This window comes from Lissotriton vulgaris, chromosome 1_1, assembly GCF_964263255.1.
Source record: "Lissotriton vulgaris chromosome 1_1, aLisVul1.2, whole genome shotgun sequence".
Classification (NCBI taxonomy): Eukaryota; Metazoa; Chordata; class Amphibia; order Caudata; family Salamandridae; genus Lissotriton; species Lissotriton vulgaris.
Window position 1 is genome coordinate 1,701,447,591 of NC_141685.1, and position 20,390 is coordinate 1,701,467,980.

Genomic DNA, 20,390 nt, shown 5'->3' on the forward strand with positions numbered 1-20,390 from the left:
GCTAAAGGCTGGAGAGTTTGTAATCCATTTAATTACATCCAGAGGAGCCAGAAGTATGTGTGCGGTGTAAGTATCTGGCGATCGACCCACAGCAGCTCAACCTGATACAAGGACCTGCACTGGTGATATGCACTTGCACCTGTGACACGTGCCTCCACCCGCGAACTACATCACCACAAACAGGATACCACAGCCTCAGCATGGACCCGTAGATGATGGGGAACTGAAGTTGATAAAGCAAACTGGCCCGGAATATGGGGAGGTGGAGAGCATCCTATTGGCTAAAGCCACCTGCGATAAGTGGGACCAGATCTAGAGATTCAAAGCCCGGCCTGATGACTTGTTAATTTGTACCTACCCCAAAACAGAGACCACTTTGGTACAAGACAATGTTGAAATGATACAGCAAAATGGAGATGTGCACAAGTGTTGACGGGCCCCTTGCTATACCAGAGTCCCCGTCATAGACATCAATCCTCCAGAGCCATTTCCATCTGGTCTCGAAGAAGCAGAGGCCATGCCTTCTCCAAGGACCATAAAATCACATCTCCCTGTCCAGCTTATACCACCGTCATTCTGGGAGCATAACTGTAAGGTGATTTACGTAGCTCAAAATGCAAAGGACATCAAAGTGTCTTACTACCACTTCCAGAAGATGAACAAAAGGCTGGTGGAGCTAGGAACTTGGTCTGAATATTTTGGCGCCTTCCAGAATAGGAAAGTTCTATGGGGATCCTAGTATGACCATTTCAAGGGCTGGTGGGACGCAAAGGACTTACAACGGATATCTATACATTTCCTATGAGGCTTGAAGGAGGACCCAAGACGTGAAATCCTGAAGGTGGCTCAGTTCATGGATCTAGAGTTAAGTGAAGAGTTTGTGGAGAAGATCATTCTGCACACGACCTTCCAGGCAATATAGGAGAATCACATGGGCAACTTCGTCCCACTACCATTTTCAAATTTGCCATTCTGTGTTACCCCTCATGAGAAAAGGGATTGTAGGTGACTGGAAGAACTATTTCACTGTGGCTCAGAACGAGAGGTTTGATCAAGAGTACGAGAAGAAGATGTCCGGAACGTTACTGAGATTCAGGAACTGAGCTTTGAACTAGAGGGTAAGGGGAGCTCAGCAGTGGGGATGTTTTTCCAATGAGGGGAGGCTGATTCTCCTCCAAATCTCTTGCCTTGAGATAGAAACATTCACCGGCTTTCCCCAGACCCTCCCAATTGCATTCCAGCAAGCTGAACTGAACTGGGTGGTGCTAGACTGCAATAGGAGCTCCATCCTGATGGTCAGACATACGGAGTTTTGTAAAATGCCCCTGCACATTCAAACACACATATTTAAAGTTAAGAGTTAAAGTCAGACTTACACATTTGGTTGGTCTAGGAACATTTGCAATCATAGAATCTGGATTTGAAGTAAACCAAAGTGTGTTATAACTCTACTCATCATCTTGAACATTCTTGCAAAGCATGATCCTTCTAGCCTGTTCTGAATGGGTTCCTAATCATGACCCAATCACCAACTTCAAAATCTTGTTCTTTCACCTTGTGTTTGTTATCAAAGTACTTTTTCTGGAGTTAATGTTTGTGTATGGTAGTGTTCACTACTCTTCTTTTGTCGGCATAGGCAAGACAAATCGATTTGAGACTATGATTCTTGACCCAATCAGGGCACACATTGGACCCTTTTTCACAATAAACAAAAAGGGGAGATCTTTGTTGTGTTATATGGTGTAATTAAATATGTCCAAGGTTTTTGTTTCGGGAACTCCTCAACTGGAGTTTTCATGGCCAAGGCCGTTTGAACTCCCTCCTTCAAGAATGTGTCCATTCTCTCCACAAGACCATTAGAGGCCAGTGAATAAACAGCAACTTGTAAGTGTTTTATGTGGTGTGCGGCAATAAAGTTTTCCATTTGCAAAGAAAAATAAATAAATGAATAAAAAAGTACGTATTCATTTGTAATGTGACTTCTCTGTCTTTGTTCCCTTTAATTATCAGTCATGAATCGTTAAGGCAGCTCTAGAACACAATTAAAAGTGCTTTCTATTTATACTTGCTGTTCGAAGTATCTTATCTTATCTTATGCGGAATTTGTTAAGCGCGCGGTCACCCAGGGGTTTCATGGCGCTGAAGGAAACAGATGGTAGATGGTGAGTGAAGGGGCAGATGGAATAGTGCTCTAACCGTACGCTTGTTTAAATAGCCAGGTCTTCAACGCTCTCCTGAACTCTGTCAGCTTGGTGCAGTTCCGGATAGACAAGGGCAGTGAGTTCCAGGTTTTTGGGGCGAGGTATGCGAAGCAGGATCCGCCAAGTCGTTGCTTTTTAAATCTCGGCACCGTGAGGAGGGATAGATGGGCAGAACGAAGATCGCGGGTCGGTTCATGTTTGTTTATGAGTTGGTTGACGAACCTAGGGCTTTTTCCGTGGAGAGCCTTGAAAATTATGCAGCCTGTAGATAAGTGTTGAAAATATGGCTTTAGGTGGCTGCATATTTTTTTACCATCTGGGACATCAAAATAATAAGCTAGCAACCCTAATTATAAAACTGAAAGTTTGTTGCAGGATCAGCACATTATTTATATCCTCACCCTCAATCCCTGATTAATGCCATAATAGCAGGGCTTTAAGTGGCCCGATTCCTGCCGTCGGTGCTCAGCACCAGCAGTTCGTAAAAGCAGGCACTGAGACGGGTCCCTATTGGGCTCTCCATGTTCACCCTCACACTCAAACTGGAGAAAAAAATCTTAACTCAGCAGCAGTTTACTGTTTTGATGTAAAACTTTTACTTTTTTGCAGTTCTGTATTGCTAAACTTGAAGTCTTTTACATGACCACCAACAAGGACATCTTCATTTCTTTTTTGGTAGGCACAGACGATTAAGTGAGTTTCCCAGAAAAACAGGATGTTGAGCCGAAGCTGAGACTAAACCTGCCTTCTCATCTCGTAAGTTGGCAGCTCTAGCCATTACGCCAAACCTCTTGCACAAGAAATAAAGCATTTTCAATATTATATACAACAAAGCCATAGTTGTATGTATGCATGTATTTTATTTATCTTGTGTAACTAACAACCTTTGACAAAGCCAATAGTCCTGGCTAGTTGTAGGTGCAATGTTACTTATGTCGAGGCAATAACAGAAGTAGCGAAATACCAGTCCGCCGGCACATTATGCTGAGCACAGATTTTAAGCGCAAATGTTTTAAGCCACGACCCTTAATTATATCGCCCCTTTGAGTGACCCCCTGTTGGAAGCTGGCTCTGTATATACTATACCAAAATGAGGTATAGTGTGCCCAGAGTACAGTGGAACACCCAAAGGTAGGCAGAGTTAAAAGTAGATAGCATCTTACTCTCTAGTTGTGGTAGTGTGGATGTGCAGTAAGGCTTTATCAGACGGTAGTGTTAAGCATTTATTGTACACACTCAGGCAAGAAATGATGTCACACATTTAAAGACTGAACTCGGACCAATTAGTTTGCAGAAAAATATTATTTAGTTCTTTTATTTCTAAAACCAAGCCAGACCTGGTGCAGGTAAATGAAATAATACTTTGCAAAATCTTATGCAGTGATTTACAGTTGAATGCAGGTTCAAATGCAGTTGGTTGATTTACAGGCAAATCAACAGTTCAAATTACTTTTCAGTTACTTTACAGATTACAGTGCACGTTACGCTTTAGATTACTTTTTAGGTTACTTTTGCTAATCAGTGTGATATGCCTAGGTAGCACACTGAGACATTTCCTAGACAAAGTGTAAGTAATTCAGCTTTTACACATATGCAGTTTGTTCAATTTTTCATACAAACAAAGTCCACACTTAGAAGAATTTTCAAGAAAAAGCAGTTAATGCAATCCTATGGGAGGAAATGAAGTTATCAGTTTTCAGGTACTTACTGGTTTGTGGGAGTAGGTATTTTGGAGTTAGAACCAGGGGTCCCCCAGGGTCGAGGATGCACTCTCAGAACACCCTCAGCGGGACTAGGGCGGTCGGGTGCAGAGTGCTGAGGCCCAATGTTATCCAATGGGGGACAGGGGCCTCCTTATGGTGGCTGCTCACGAGCAGGCCACAAGGTTGTGGGAACAGCTCCTGGTGTAAGGCGAAGGGTGAAGAAGGGTCCGAGTTAGCACACAAGGTGCACCCTCAGCGGCACAGGAGTGGATGGGTGCAGGCAGGGCCGGACTTGCTGTACCGGGCACCGGGCATTTCCCAAGTGTGCCTCCAGAGTGGGAGCTGGTTTGGGCCCCTTGGGGCTGTTTTTGTTACAGGGCTGCTTTTGCAGCATAGCTGCAATATCAGCCCCTGTAACAAAATCGGTTGAAACCGGCCCTAGAAAATTGCTTGCCCGCACCCCCAACCCCGTGGGGGGTCAGCCGAGCACTTTGCCAGGGCCGGTTTGAGTTCCCAGTCCGGCCCTGGGTGCAGGGTGCTGTTTTGGAGTCAGGTGCCTTGTTGTTTTTAATGGGGATTGCCGGTTTTAGTTTTTGGCTGCAGTCTCTGTCCAGGAAGACTTCTGAAAGGAGCCAAAACTGGGCAGGTAAGTTGGACTGCTCGGGGTGTAGGTGCATCTCGGGTTCTCTTCTCTAGGGCGGAGGGCGGCTGGATGCAGGGCTGTCTTTTGAGGTTGGATTTCACGTTACCTGGCCACGCGCCAGTAGGAGGGTCTCCGTGCAGAGGCTGTAGTGACGCTGGGGAGTCCTGGAGGAGTCAACCCACAGTGGACTCAGACTCTAGAGTGCTGGTGGGACTTTGATGGGACTGGTGGGCCACCCAGATTTGGGCCGTAGGAATCGGGTGCAGTGGTGGTCCACGCGTCAGATTTCTTTGTTCTCAGCAGGCTCAGAGTCTGTTTTGGGAGTTTCTTTTGAACAGAGCTGCTGTTCACAGGAGATCCAGTCTTTGTTGAAGGCAGTCAGTCCTCCCAAGGGTTCTGAAGGTTACTGGCTGCAGGACAAGGGGACTTTTGGCGCAGGATCTCTGGAAACTGCAGACTGGCCGGTAGGGCTGGGGCCAAGTCAGTTCTTCTCTGCAGTCTCCTCTGCTGAGCGCGTCTTCTTTTGTCCTTCTTCTTCTTAGGGTGCAGGAATCTGTCTTTTAGATTCAGGGCTGCCCACTAAATCCTGAATTTTAGGGACGTTTTAGGGGTCTTGAGGTCAGTAGCCAATGGACTACTGACCTTAGGTTGACTACACCCTTGGTGTGTTCACCCCCCCTGGGGGGTTGTGCACAATCCCTAATCCTGATTGGAGAGTGCCTGCCATCTGCAAGATAGCGAGCACTGAAGAGTGGGCTTCACCTCGCCTCCCCCACCTGAGGGGTGGGATTGGCAGAGGTGGGCACACCTTCTGGGCTGTGCTAATTTTTCCTGCCTGTCTTCCCACCGAAAAGGTGGGGAGACAGGAAGGGGGCCTGCTCCTGATTGCAGGAGAGGCTGGGGTTGTGTTACAAAGGCAGCATGGACTTTGCAGCTCTCCTGCCACAGATGGCTCTTCCTGGCCTGGTGGAGGTGGTCACACAGGGAAGCCTTTGTTTCTGGGCTCAGGGAGTGAAGGCTCCCACCCCAGGGGTCCGCAAACATGTCTCGTGGTGGCAGGCTGGTGTGTACCAGTTAGTGAACCCACCAGTGGCTGGTCGTTTTTCAGGGGGCATCTCTAAGATGTCCTCTGAGTGCATTGTATATTAAATTACACTCTGGCATCAGTGTGGGTTTATTATGCTGAGAAGTTGTCTACCAAACTTTCCAGAATTCAGTAATACCATTATGGTGCTGTGGAGTTAGTAATGACAAACTCCCAGACTATGTACTCTTTTTGGCTTTACTGCACTTACAATGTCTAAAAATGGACTTAAACACTGTAGGGGTACAGTGCTCATGCAACTCTACCCTCACCATTGGTACTTTTCACCCAGCTAGGAGGGTGTCTTAGCTATGCTGTAGGCAGTGGGTTGCAGGCATGGCACACAGGAATGTGTGCCATGCCGACTCTTCACTTTTCTCTGCACCAAAACATGCAACTTGCAATGGCAATGTATGTGTGATAAGGTACAGGACCTCCAAGGGTGACACAATATGTGCTGCAGCCCTTAGAGGCCTTCCCTTGTCACAGTGCCCTTGGTACCCATGGTACCTTTTACAAGGGACTTAAATGTGGCCAGAGAGGGGCCAATTTGGGGTACAAAATGTACAGTTTTGGGAAAGAACACAGTCCCTGTGAACCTGATTGGCAGGGACCCAGGACACATCAATTCAAAGTGCATCAAAAATCTAGCAAAAAGTGGAGGGCTTACCGCAACAGAAACCCAGATTCCTACACTCCCCAGTTTTTTCATCCCACTTAAAGACCTGCATAATAGCAATAGTTTAACTTATTTATGAAACTCTATGCCTCCGTCCATAGCATGCTGCGTTAGTTCAAGTGTCTGAGAATGCACCCTGCATTCAGACAACTCACTCCTCATTCTTGCCTTTCACTTTCACCCTTACCCTCCACTCAAAGTGATCACAGTGCACTCACACTGATCACCATGCACTCACACCATTCACCCGTTCACCCTGCACTCACAGCGATCATTCTGCACTCACAATGCACTTGCGCTGTTCACACTGTACCTCACCCTGTAGTCACACGAACACACTACTCACCCGCACTCATGTGACACTTCACGCACCTGTCCCCTTCACTGCTCAATCTGCAATCTCACTCAACCCATCACTAACCATGCATTAATTCATCCCACTCTGCACTTACATCCGCACCATATGGTCACCTCACTCACCCTGCAGTCACTCCTCTTACCCAACTCTCACACTCTTGCATCGCTCACTGTGTACTCAGATGGGAACTCCTGCCACCCACACAATGCAGAGGATGAATGTGCCTGCTACAGAGAACGTGTACCATGCAGATCACAGAAATATGTGTGTACTATGAGTAGCGCTATAAAAATGAAATGCTTGTCAGAAAGGTGCTATAGAGAGATGAGGTGCATTGTTGGTGAGTGGTACTGAGGGAATTCATTGAATAAGGAGGAAATGGTGGTGGTCTAGTTGCGCCCATGTAGTGAACATGTTTACTACAGAATCCATACCAATTCGTGTTAAACGGTGATAAACACACTGTTAAAGCCAGCGCTGTTGCTTGTGATTACCCCAGAATTCTTCTTGTATTCGGGTACACAGCATTTCAAGCTAAATATCAACCTCTGCCATTAGCAAATCATATATGTAAATATGTTACCGGGCTCTACCTGAATAGAAACAATGTGAATAAGTACATACTTTACCCCTTGCACAGTGGTGTGGTATACCTTGGTTCTGATCTATGGTTTTAAAAACCTGCATTTAAATATATAACAATGGAAAACAGGAGAAAAACTGTTCATCCACAAAGCAGTTGCAAACGAGGTGGTGCTAAACCCGGAACTGATCACCTCCAATAATCAATATTTAGGGTCCATCCACAAACATTTTCAGTGAGCAGATGTCACTTACCATCGCAGTGTAGTGCTCAGACTTACTTCTGTACTAAAAACCAGAAGTGCACTAAATGTAAGTCACAGCAAACTCTTTGTGAATCAAGGGCCCTTGGACTCATTTCTGAAAGCTCAGCAACATGTTACTGCATCACGAGGCATTTCAAAGGTATTTACTATTTATTATCATATTGTCGTATTGTCGGCATGGAAGCACAAGACTGCAATTGCCCACTCAACATTTACCCCCTTGTGGCATTCTGACAACTTTGAAAAAAATCTGTCGTTACATTTCGGCTTCAAAAAGTGACTTTACTTTTCGGAGTACTCGCAATTTGTTCCAGAATTATAAGTTGCAGACTGGGCGTACATACCTGTCTGGACGGCTTCCTTCACCACCACGATGCAGTAATGGCTGAGCAGAATCGCCTCCCCCTCAAGCTGCAACTGAGGACCCGCGTCAAAGTTGGAGAAACTGATCCGAAGGAAAGGCGACATAGCTGCTCCTGTGCAGAGTGAAACACAAGACACGGTCTCGGTGAGCGCGTTCTTCCTTTCTTTTGGTTTTCTAGAATCGCTCTATGTATTTTTTCCGGCGGCGTGCATCACCGGCAGTCAGTGACAAACTGGTACCAGTTCCCCATCGAGAGAAGAGCCTTTTACCTCTCCGAGGGTGCGCGAGCTCTCGCGCGCAGGCAGACAGTCGCGTGACTCAAACTGGAAGACGTAGGGCCACCCCCTGCTGAGGTTCAAAGACAACTTCAGGCTCGCTGCCTGCTTAAACCAACAAGCCACTGGAGGCTCTCGGAAGTGTGGTTAGGGGGTTAAAGACAACCTATATAGACACCTGTTTTTCAGCGATGCTCGCTATTGGAAATACAGCAAAACATGCAATGCTCGCTTTGAACAGTCCTCAAGCCAACCCATGCAGCGTGCTAGGCCAGCAGCGTGCTTCGTACATACGTTTAAGCGGGGTTTGAGAAGCACCCTGTTAAACCTGATACCGTGAAACATAAGAACTCTATTTATATATTTGACCAGTGCAACAGCTGCCGGTCCCTGCTTTGGAGCTAAGGGCTACCAGCAGAGCTGCTGCAAGAGAGAGATCACGTCTTATGCAGAAGAGAGCGCAGAATTGAGCCGGTTGTCTAAGCATGCTCTTCTACGTCACCATCAAGCTCCTCGCACTCACCAGTGTCCCCGGCAAAATAGACTTACCTTACTGGATAACCGCAGTCTGCTTTGGCCTTTGTAACACTCATCTTTGCACTCTACCTGCAGCAATCATGACATTTTCAATCGCAAAAAAGTGTTCGCTTATTGTGTGCTGACTTTATGAGAAAGGAAAGGAATTTTGAGAGCCGACCTATGTACTAATAGGTCTGTTCACAACATTCAGAATCGTAATGGGTCTCAATTCGACCTACCTCATTTACAATCACGAGGTGGGCCACAGATTGTGTCTCAATAAGATAGGATACAATCACACGGATTTTGGCCTGCAGGGATCAGCAGAGAAGTAATATAGTTGTAGACATGGCATTGCTAAGCCTCCATATTCTTAACAGTAATTTAAAACTTCTCAAGCCAGGACGTTGTCCTTTCCATAGACAATCGGATATTCATTTCCATAATAGATTAATTAAAAAAACTCTGGTTCAATTTACAGCAGACATGAATGCATAATAAGTAAAGGAGCTGAAGAATAGATATCTTGACCAAATCTATTCATCCAATAATTGAAGGAGCAAGGCCTGCAATTTAGAGAATACATTTGTAATTATTTATCAGAGAGGACAGTTTAAATCATACATATATATATATTCACTGAAAAAAACATAGGTTTCAGGGGCATTATAGTTAGTTGGACATTTTACTCGTACAAAACCATAGAAATTCCACCATTAGTTCGCGCCCCCGCAATGCACTGCTGATGACGTCACATATTACATCACTCATGACATGGTCAGTGACATCACTGATGAGTTCACTGATGACATCTCAAATTACATCACTGATGACATCATCCAGTGAATGTGTGTTTCTGTAAAGTTTAAATATGATGTAAAGTGATGTAATATGTGACGCCATCAGCAGTGCATTGCGGGGGCACGAGTTATAGTTAGCTGAACTAATTATAACAGGGGAATTTCTATGGTTTTGTACGAGTGATATGTCCCACTAACTATAACGCTCCTGAAACCTATGGTTTTTCCAGTGAATTTCTAAGGTTTTTTAAATGCTAATTTCTAACTATAACGTGCTTGAAACCTATGTTTTTTTTCAGTGAATTTCAAAGTTTTTTCAAAGCCTAGTTTTTAACTATTGACACAAATCCTGCACACACATATACAGTCATTAATAAAATGATTACATTTTCCAGAAATAGGACAATCTAAACAGTAGAATCTTTGTTCCGATCTTGTTTCTTTTTAATCGTGTATCAGAAATAGTAAGTACAAGCAGCCAGCCGACACGTGTTTCGTTGTAGAAAAAAACGTTAATCCACAACTCTTCAGGGCCTGGAAACAGAGAAAGATAACCTCAGAAAAAGGCATTCAATGTCCTCCAAAAACTAATATTAGTTGGCTATAAAAACATATAACCAAGTAAATCCCCGCATTTCAGTGTAAGGTTAAAAAATACACAAAGCACCCGGCACGCGTGGAGACCAAAAGAGACACAATCCTAACAATGAAAAGTTCACAGTGCACAATGATAAAAAGTATTATGTAATCATTAGATGCATTGTACCAACATCCATAAATGCAGTAATGCCTCCATAATCATTCTTACTTCACCTTAATTCAAATTAATGTGCATTACTGAGATAATAAGTGGGAGACTAGAGCCACCTCAACAGAAAAACTCATAAACCCCTTTATAATTCATTAGTTATTAAATCGATACCTAAAGGTTGGATCCAAATTTTGGAAAGCTGCAAGGATAAAGGAAGAAAGGAAAATAACAAAGAGAAGAGGAAGAAGAGGAAAAGGTTGTGTTTTAATGACTCATTTAACTTGGATGTCACTACTGATTCCGATTAAGTATAGTACATATAGCTGAAGTTACACTACCCCACATCCGGTGATAATTCCAACCCGGTGGGGGTAACACAACATTTTTTTGAGTAGTAATGTTCGAGGATAAGGGTACAAGCTAAAACATCCACCAGGTCACGGGGAAAGACAAAAAATAAGTGTATACCAGTCAGTTCCATGGTCCAAACCATCACCCAAATTGTAACATCTGTACCGCTACTAAGACAAGTCCTTTAAATGCACAGTAGCCATAATTGTAGAAAACAAGACACATGTGGTGGGCTGTTTCGTCGATAATATCACATAAAAAAGTCACATGAAGTTGTCCCAATACTAAGGTCTAACCAAGAGAATTAGTCTCAATCAATCACTATAACGAAGGTATCATCAAACCTATACAAATTGTCCCGGACCTGCAGGCCCCTTCCTCATACGTATAACTGGCCTAGGTTCTAATGTGCTCTTACCTATAAATAATTGAAGCGAAGACGCCAGTATTCAAACGGACTGAAACAGTATTCCAATTGTAGAATTAAACCTACATAATGACATGAGAGGGCATTACTTGAGTGAATACTCGTAACTCTCTGGGAGTAAGAATAAGTGAAAAAAGTTAGTCCATAGTTCCACATGCTTCAAAAGACAAGACTACTCACGTCGGATCACAAGCAGATTTATCAAACGAACCGGTGAAATCCCGGTGCAGCAAGGGTGTGTGCTCTCCTGAAAGCTGCACGAAGGAGACAAAAAGGGGGGGGGGGAGTGGGCTTGTCAAAACCGTTCAGCACCTCCTTCCTGCTATCTATAAGATCCCCCAACACATGACTAAGGACGCTCAGAGCAATACGCTCAATAAAATTATAAGATTATGGTACTCACGCTCTAGCCTTTCTTGGGCGAATCCGGATATATAAACACTTCCGGGTTCACCTTGACACACACAACTTTCGAGTAGACGCAAGGCACCTACATACACTAGGAAACACTATGCGTTGGGGTACCCCTGTGATTAGCATGACCTCCTCTGTAAGGCCCTAGTACATAATAGGGCAGGAAGATTAAAACTACCTCTTAAAAACGTGCTACGGGGCGCGTTTGCACAGTGGTGAGGGGGGGGGGGGGGGGGCTGAGGTGAAATGTGTGCAAACACGCACTGTGGCCGTTTTAAGTTGGGAGATTAAGTCCCCTTGAATCCTGACGGTCGCTGGGGTCTAACTAGCCAACCAGGTACATCCAGTAAGCGCCCCACAGCTGCATTGCAGAGAGGTATAAAAAGGGGCGTGGTCCCTCCTCTCTGCAATACAGGCCTCTGGCACTTACAGTAGGTACCTGGTGGGCTAGTTGCCCCCCAGGGGCCCTCAGGATTGAAGGGGAATGAATTCCCCAACTTAAAACGTGCCACAGGGGGTGTTTGCACACGTCACCTCAGGCCCCGCCCCCTCCCTTCACCCATGTGCAAACATGCCCTGTGGCACGTTTTAAGCTGGGAAATTAATTCACCTTCAATTCTGGGGGTCCCTGGGGCAAACTAGCCCACCAGGTACATCAAGAAAGCACCACAGAGCTGCGTTGCAGAGAGGTGTAAAAAGGGGTGTGGCCTGAACCACCTCTCTGCAACGCAGCCATGTGGTGCTTTCTAGAGATACATGGTGGGCTAGTTGGCCTCCAGGGACCCCTCAGTATTGAAGGGGAATTCATTTCCCAACTTAAAATGCGCCACAGGGCGTGTTTGCAAGTGTTGTTGGGAGGGGGTGTTTTTTTTTAAAAAAAAAGGGGGCTGTGTGGCCCCCCCTTCCTTTCCTATGTTGTTTGCCCTGGGAACCCCATCCCCCAGGGCCTGGCTCCCTTTAAAAAAAAAAAAAAATTAAATGGAAGGGGGGCCCCGTGGGTTCCCCTCCCGTGGCCAATTCCGGCCCGGGGACACCATCCCCTGGAGCATGGCCAAACATCTTGTTTTTTTATGGGAAGGGGGGCTGCATGGCCCCTCCTCTTAAGGCCCCTACTGTCCCCGGGTGCCCCGGGGCCCGCCTTTATTTTTTTTGTGGGGGAGAGGGGGGTCCCGTGGCCCCCTCCCAGGACACTTCTGGCCCCGGGGACCCCATCCCCTTGGGTATGGCTATCCCTTTTTTAGTGAAGGGGCCAAATGGCACCCTCCTTAGGCCAAAAATGGCCCGGAGACCCCATCCCCTGGGGCCTGGCCTCACCTTGAAAAAAAAAATACACAGGGGAGGGGGCCATGTGGCCCCCCTCCCGGGCCACTTCTAGCCCTGGGACCCCATCCCTCGGGGCTGGCCCTCTCCTTTGGGGACCGTGGGGGGAGCCCCAATGCCCCCACGGTCCCTGCCGGCTCCCCGCCTCCTGCGGGAGCCAGCCTTGCTTTTCCACATGGGGAGCTGCTAACATGCAGCTCCCCTTGTGGATAAGCTATCTGCTTTGCTTCATTGAAGCGAGAGCAGGTTTCCCTGCTCTCACTTCAATGAAGCGAAGCAGTTTGCAATGACAGGGTGGGAGCCATGCGGCTCCCGCCCTGCCATTCCAAACAGCACTGTCCGGGGGTGTGCATCCTGGGACACTGCAGGAACTTAAAAAAAAAAGTGCTGTGGCGGTCCCCGGGGCAGCGGACGGGACAAGTGCTCCGCTAATTCAATAATAAAAGCCCCGGGTGGTGGTACCCAGGGCTTGGGGGGGCCTCCAAGGCCCCCAACAGATTAAAAAACAACCCCCGGGGGTGGCGGTCCCCGGGACTGCGGGGGGCTGTGTACCCCCTGCAAATATTTATGAAAAGCCCCAGGGGTGGTGGTCCCCGGGGCAGTGCGGAGGGGGATTGGGTCCCCCACACTTTTTGTTACTGCCTCCGGGACCTGGCACACCCGGGGATTCAATTAAATGTTTGTTTTACTGATTTCTTTTGCCTCGGTTCTACAGAGGCACAAGATGGCTGCCAACACTTCCTGGTTTGAAGTGTTGACAGCCAAATAGAATGCAGCTCGTGATCGCATGGTGCGCGGATCCTCCGTGCCTCTATTTATCGAAACTTTTATTTTTTGATTTTCTCAGCATTTAGGAAAAAGAGTGCTTTCTGAACCAAGCACTACCTTTCTGCTAAATTTGGTGTAGTTCCGTTCAGCAGTTCGATCTGTAACCATGTCTAAAGTTTCCTATGGGAATTACCATGGAGAAAACATGTTTTGGGACCCCCCTTTTTTTTTTGCCCCCAATTGCCGAATGACCCTGAAACTGTCAAGATAGGAGCGGACCGGACCGGAGCGAGTCATAAGTTTGGAAAATTTTGCTTTTTTAATAGAAAGGTCCTAACTATAACTAGGTAATATATATATATATATATATATATATATATATATATATATATATATATATATATATATATATATATATATATATATATATATATATATATATATATATATACACTGACAAAAAAGGTTAAAGTAGCGTTATAATTAGGTGAATTTTTTTGTGACAACGTTAACATTTTGAACTTACAAAACACAGAAAATCACCAGTTATAGTTAGAAGCTCATACTATAACTTGAGCCACACCATGCCCTGCGTATGAACTCACATATGACATCACTTCTGACATGTTCTATTACATCATTTATGACATCACTGATGCATCTCAAATTACATCATTGATGACATCACTTAGAGGGTTCAAACACCCGTCCCTCAAACAGGCTAAATTGAATATCAAAAGATAGCCTCCAAAGCCAGCAGTTACGGATGCCCTATGGAGGGCTTATCGTATCTCGTCAACCTTGCACGGCACTGTGGGGGAGATCCCACTGACGGAAACATAGTTGCAAGTAGTTCTCTTTAGCAAATGCAATGGCATAAATAGGGAACCTTTACTGATTATCAAAGCGTACATAAAGCCTGTCAGATCAGAAAAGAGAGCCAAATTGGATCTACTGCTGGCAATAATAACAGAGTTAAAAACAAAATTCCCATTGGTCAACATTATGCTCTCTGGCGATTTCAACATGAAGTTGCTTGGCGGTGCATCAGGGCAGAAAGCCAACGATCTGTATTTAGCATGTGACATTCCGCCACAAATGGTGCCTTTGAAAACCTGCAATAGCAAACCGGCAAAAACCTTCATGTCAAGCATCAGGAAAGTCTGTCTCCTACATTTATTTCACACTGTGCTCCGCCGCTTTAATGAGGGCCATTTACAACTTATCCTTTTGAGATGAATCGGAAAGCGACCACAGACCGCAGCAATTTGTTCTGCCATGCATCTGCTCCATTTGGAGGTCACACCCCCAACCAGCTCGGGGTCTCAGAGTGATAATCAGGAGCCAGTGAAATGGGTTGAAGAGATCAGGCATGAGATGATCATCTACACAAGAGCACAATACAAAGACATCGCCAGGTGCACAGTCTCTGCAATCCAGCAATGGCTACTGCTTTCAGATCATATATTTCAGAACTATCAGACAAAGCATAACCTTCATACTAAGGGGCAGATTTATGTTAACTGGCGCATCCCCAGGGATGCGCCAGTTAACATGCGCCACAGTGCGCCATAGCTCCGCCAGCCATGGTGCGCCGCATTTATAATGCGGTGCACCATGGTGCAAAAACGGCACAGATGCGTGACGCATCTGTGCCGGAAATGTGGCGCATTGCTGGAGTTGCGTCGCAAGCGCGACGCAGCTCCAGCAAGGCTCGGGGGTGCCCCATTTTAACAATGCTGCGTCAAGACCTACGCCTGCTTCAAGCAGGCGCAGGCTTTTGACACAGCATTGGCTTAAAAGTGACTGAGTGAAATCTCATAGATTTCACTCAGCCACTTTTGCGAGGTGCACCTGCCCCGGAACGCCCACCCTGCACCGGAACGCCCACAAGCGGCGCAGGGCTTTACAACGTGAGGCATCTGCATAGATGCGTCACGTTGTAAATCGTTCGTAGGGATGCGCCACGTTTACGCCGCCTTGCGTGACGCAACAGCGGCGTAAACGTGGCGCAAGGGCCTCATAAATCTGCCCCTCAGACTTTTAAGCCTTCGGGAAGACTCAAGCTGACGAGCTACCAGAAGGCTCTGAATAGAGCAGTGAACCACAATTTGCATAACCTCCTCTGGAGTGCTCTCTCTCCAACCGCAAACTGACGCTAAAACCATCTTACGGTCAATATGAGAAGGTCTATTCAGCTGTGCAAAAGAGCAAAAATTAATGAGTTCTGGGCTCGGCTATTACATGCATGCAAAATAAATAAGTCTAACCAATCCTGGTACATGGTAAATCAGTTGTTAACCTGAGGCAAGAAAGGCATCAATGCAAATATTACCGAAACAGCATGGATTTTCTTTCTAACAGCACACTTCACAATTGGAAACTACCATATGGACCCGGAGTTGCCCCATCAACAAATGTGGGTGCAGTCACACCCCAGAAGAAATACAAGGAAAAAGACCTACCCTCTGCCGGAGGCATATCCTGTCAATCCAACTTCAACAACTTGGTGACCAGTGTGACAAAAGTTCAGATTAGACTCAAACTGAGCCGCATGCTGAAAGATGGGGCTCCCGGCCCTAACACTCTTCTAATGGCCCTCTTTGCTTTCGACCCCTCGTTCTGGGCTGAGGTAATAGCCCCCTTATTCTGACTGCCTGGCAACAACCTGTATCCAAGACTCTTGGAGGGGATCGATTATTCAGCTGATCTTCAAGGGGGCCTCTAAAGGTGACCCCAGCAACTATCGCCACATTGCACTTCTTAACAATGACGCCATGCTGTTTGCTAGCCTTTTGCTTGATGGCTTGAAATCCTGGAAAAAAAGTCACATTGTCAACCCTACACTTTTCAATCTGTATATCGCCAACATGTTAGTGGACATAGACAAAGTCAATTGTAATCCTCCCACATTGGGGGGTCAATGTATAATCCATCTGCTCTACGCAGATGATTTCATGCTGCTAAGCCAAACCAGAATCGGCCTCCAGCACCAACTATCCTGCCTACTCAATTTGACGACAGAAATAGTATTGAAATAGACCTCAAGGAATTGATGATGTTCAGCTTTGACAGGAAAATGGCTGGTTGCAGCAGGTGGCGCCTAAAGAAGGAATGGCTTTCACACAGCAACAAGCACAAATGCAGGACACCCTTCTGGACAGTCAGGGGCCATTTATTCACATCCACACACCCTGAGGAAGAAATACACTAGCCTCATGCTTGCCCTCACAACAAGCCAAGAATCTCAAAGGCTTGATCCTAAACACCTTACTCAAAGTGATGACAACACAAGACACCCCCACCCTGTCTGATGAAAGCAAAATCACTCTGGGAATCGAGGCCCCCCTGTTGGACAAAATGTCCACCAAGAGCTACAAAGCTGCATTGAGTCTGCCAAACAAGTATCAACTGCACAAGTCAGGCTTGAGTTTAATCTAACAAAGCAATCATGGCCAGAAGCCGTGCCTTCTTAACTTTGTGCCACAGGCTCAGACTCACCACAGCGGATTCCATGAATTGCCTACTTTGGCGAGACTTAAATAACTCTGGATCCTCCCTTAAGTACTGTCTTCAAAACAAGCTGAAAGACCTCTTGTTTAAAGGTTGGGAAAAATATCTTCCACAATCAGCATTCAAAAAACTTTCAGTGTCTACAGTGAAAAGGCCATCAAGGCTGGATGACTTAGCAAAGCAGAGCAAGTGATCACACGCTTGGGCAGTGATAAACTCTTATATCACATGGATCCATCAGAAATACATTACTTGCACTTATCCACTGTGGCTAAAAGCCAGATTTATAGCCCTCAGAATGGGGGAGTGAAACCTGGGGGGCTGACACTGGCAATGCAGATATCGGCAGCTTAACACGTGCACCTTTGTGGCCAGGGCGAGGAAACCATAATTCATATTCTCTGCATCTGGCCCATGCTGCTACAAATGTTTTCCTTCACAACAAGTTAGTATTAAGCATGGGCGAATTTTGCGAATCTGGCGTTTGCGAATTTTGCGAATTTGCGAACTCGCAATCCGCAAAATCCGCGAATTCTCGCATGTTCGCAAGGATTTTTGCCAGTTCGCGAGGGTTTTGTACCAGTTCGCAATTGCGAACTTACATGTCGGCTCGCAGCGGTCGCGATTATGTTGTTTCTACGTCTAGTTCATCATCACAGGTTCCCAGCACCCTCTGTTTCACCCCTGCCACCCTCTGTTTCACCCATGCCACCCTCTGGTACATCAATGCCACCCTCTGGTTCATCATCACTGTAGATTATGGGGGGAAAAAGCAAGCACACCTGCCCTGCTTCAACTGACATGAATTAATTTGGGGATGATTTATTAATGTGTCACTGTTTTAAAATTCCAGTCTGGCACCTGCTTCCTTATCTGTAATTTGCTTTCTGTTGCAGTGCAATTTTTTTTTACAGGACCTTTGTGGCTTACTTGTAGCTATTCTATGAGCCTGCTGTGAGGGTAAGAGCAGGGTAATACAATTGTTGCAACTAGCAACTGAACTGGGAATTTGCTTTTTTTTGTGTTCGCAAGGATTTCTGCCAGTTCGCGAGGGTTTTGTACCAGTTCGCAATTGCGAACTTACATGTCGGCTCGCAACGATCGCGAATATGTTGTTTCTACGTCTGGTTCATCATCACAGGTTCCCAGCACCCTCTGTTTCACCCCTGCCACCCTCTGTTTCACCCATGCCACCCTCTGGTACATCAATGCCACCCTCTGGTTCATCATCACTGTAGATTATGGGGGGAAAAAGCAAGCACACCTGCCCTGCTTCAACTGACATGAATTAATTTGGGGTTGATTTATTAATGTGTCACTGTTTTAAAATTCCAGTCTGGCACCTGCTTCCTTATCTGTAATTTGCTTTCTGTTGCAGTGCAATTTTTTTTTCCAGGACCTTTGTGGCCTAGTTGTAGCTATTCTATGAGCCTGCTGTGAGGGTCAGAGCAGGGTCATACAATTGTTGCAACTAGCAACTGAACTCTGGAGGGGCCCCAGTCAGGAAGCACTACAGGGAATGGTTACTAATGATGAGTTTGAACTTTTGCACCTGCTGAATGCTTTCACTTTTGCAAAACTCGTTTTTCTGCAGAACAGCATTACAGCAACTGTAATGCCCCAAACAAGCTTACTTGTGAAAGTTGATTTCTAATCCAAAAGTGATCCAAAGAAAGTCAAAAGGCCTCAAATCCAAAAAAGTGCAGGCAAATGTCAACCTGAGGAGTTATTTTGATAAAAATCATCATTTTCAGAAGGTCTATGCTGCTTGCTAGTGGATTTCTTGTGCAGCATTGCAATTTTGTAATGTCGCGAGTGCGAGATTGTTGCTGTCCACCGCACCTACATGTTCGCAATTGCGAACTTACACCGCACGCCGCAAAATTGTATCACCAAGAAAAAAAAATCCGCTGCGTGCGAATTTGCGGATTTTCGGTAAATTCGCGAGTGTTCGCAGATTGCAAATTTACTGAAAATCCGCGAGCGTAACGGATTTTCCACCCATGCTTAGTTAGTATGCTTAGGATCTCCTACTTGCCGCTAGGCTGTAATTGCCTGACTGAACCCAGTGAATACCACTTTAAATGTTAAAACTATCAAATTCCTCCAGGCGGCAGTGTCCAAATTGTGGTCCGCCTGGCTGTCTTGCTTTTCTTCAGAACACATGAACAAGACTTCAAAATAGCATGACACAACATGAACTCTCATTAAAATAGGACCCTACACACGTTAGAACACCAAAATAAAACATAAACAAAGCTCAACACTCTTTTGCCAAGTAAAGGGGAATATTTATTACAGCAAGTGCCCATATATAAAATGGCAACAATGCACATGTAAAATAAATGCATACAGTAAATGTATATACACAAGAATAAATGATTTCAACGGTAAATATGTAGACAGGAGTAAATAAATTAGCACTTGAAATACTACACCAGCTGTCTGTTTAGCATCATCCTTGCCAGCACGACGGGGGAACCCATTGACAGTCCCAGGCAGGAGGTCTCAACCTGGCACAAAACCTCCGGGCAGTGCGTCCACTCCCAGGAGAGTTCCTGTTAAATCCGCAAGAGGTCTCCTTCTGTATACTCTTTACTAACATGGAGAGAGATTTCTAGAAGCTCCTCCTCCCTTCATCTGTACTGTAGGTGCTGGCTACACTTCTGCATCAAGGTCACTCAACGGAGCTGGCCAGGCTCCGATGAGAGCTGAGGTAGAATTCTTCACTTTCTCATCCTTGGACACTGTACTTATCCCACTCTGTCTGTACTAACAGCTTATCTCTCTCGCTTTGTGAAGTGAGAAACATAAACATTTCTGTGTGCACAATTAACCAGGGCCTGCCTGCATTTGCAGCTGAAAGGCGGGGTCAGACAGACACAAGATGAAACCATGCTCATATAATGCAGTTTGAGCAAAATGGAGTCAATGGTCAATACATGATCTTACAATGTATAATTGCCTGTAGCATTACACTGCCCCATCAATGATTGGGCACTGGGGCCCTCAAACCTGCTCCATCATGTTACAGCTGCGCTCATACATCTGAAGACTTTTACAGACATTACACGGCTGCTTCTGAAACATGCACAGACTGCTCCCATTGCTCGAGGTCGCTCAGGCTAATGCATTGCACAGCAGCTACTCAACTCATCTGGAGCACCCTTGGGACCCACCAGCACCCATATTCACACAGCACATTGGCACTTTTGCACTTTCTGCTCGTCTGCCGAAACACAATCAATATGTGAAATACAACATTTGAAGCCACTGAGGCTGCCTGGCTGCTGTTCCGGACTCCCTAACTCCTTACACTGACCTCGGTGGCAAAAACAAATGAACGCTTTGCAGAAGGCTTTGACCAACCTG

At 45.8% G+C, this 20,390-nt stretch overlaps 1 protein-coding gene and 1 pseudogene across 2 annotated transcripts in view; one reads left to right on the forward strand and one right to left on the reverse strand.

The window, feature by feature from the left end:
- The window catches only part of LOC147751087 (sulfotransferase 1C1 pseudogene), a 32,473-nt pseudogene extending 31,370 nt beyond the window's left edge, over nucleotides 1–1,103 (forward strand).
- PRKCQ (protein kinase C theta) overlaps nucleotides 1–20,390 on the reverse strand; it is a 450,307-nt gene that overhangs the window by 367,134 nt on the left and 62,783 nt on the right. The window contains exon 1 of one of the 2 annotated variants that reach the window (XM_086918954.1): nucleotides 7,861–8,138. In XM_086918954.1, coding sequence (XP_086775080.1) covers nucleotides 7,861–7,984 — 124 coding nt within the window. In that variant the 5' untranslated portion in view covers nucleotides 7,985–8,138. Of the gene's footprint in view, nucleotides 1–7,860; nucleotides 8,139–20,390 lie in introns of those variants that run through there. The other variant, XM_086918955.1, reaches the window with a different exon arrangement.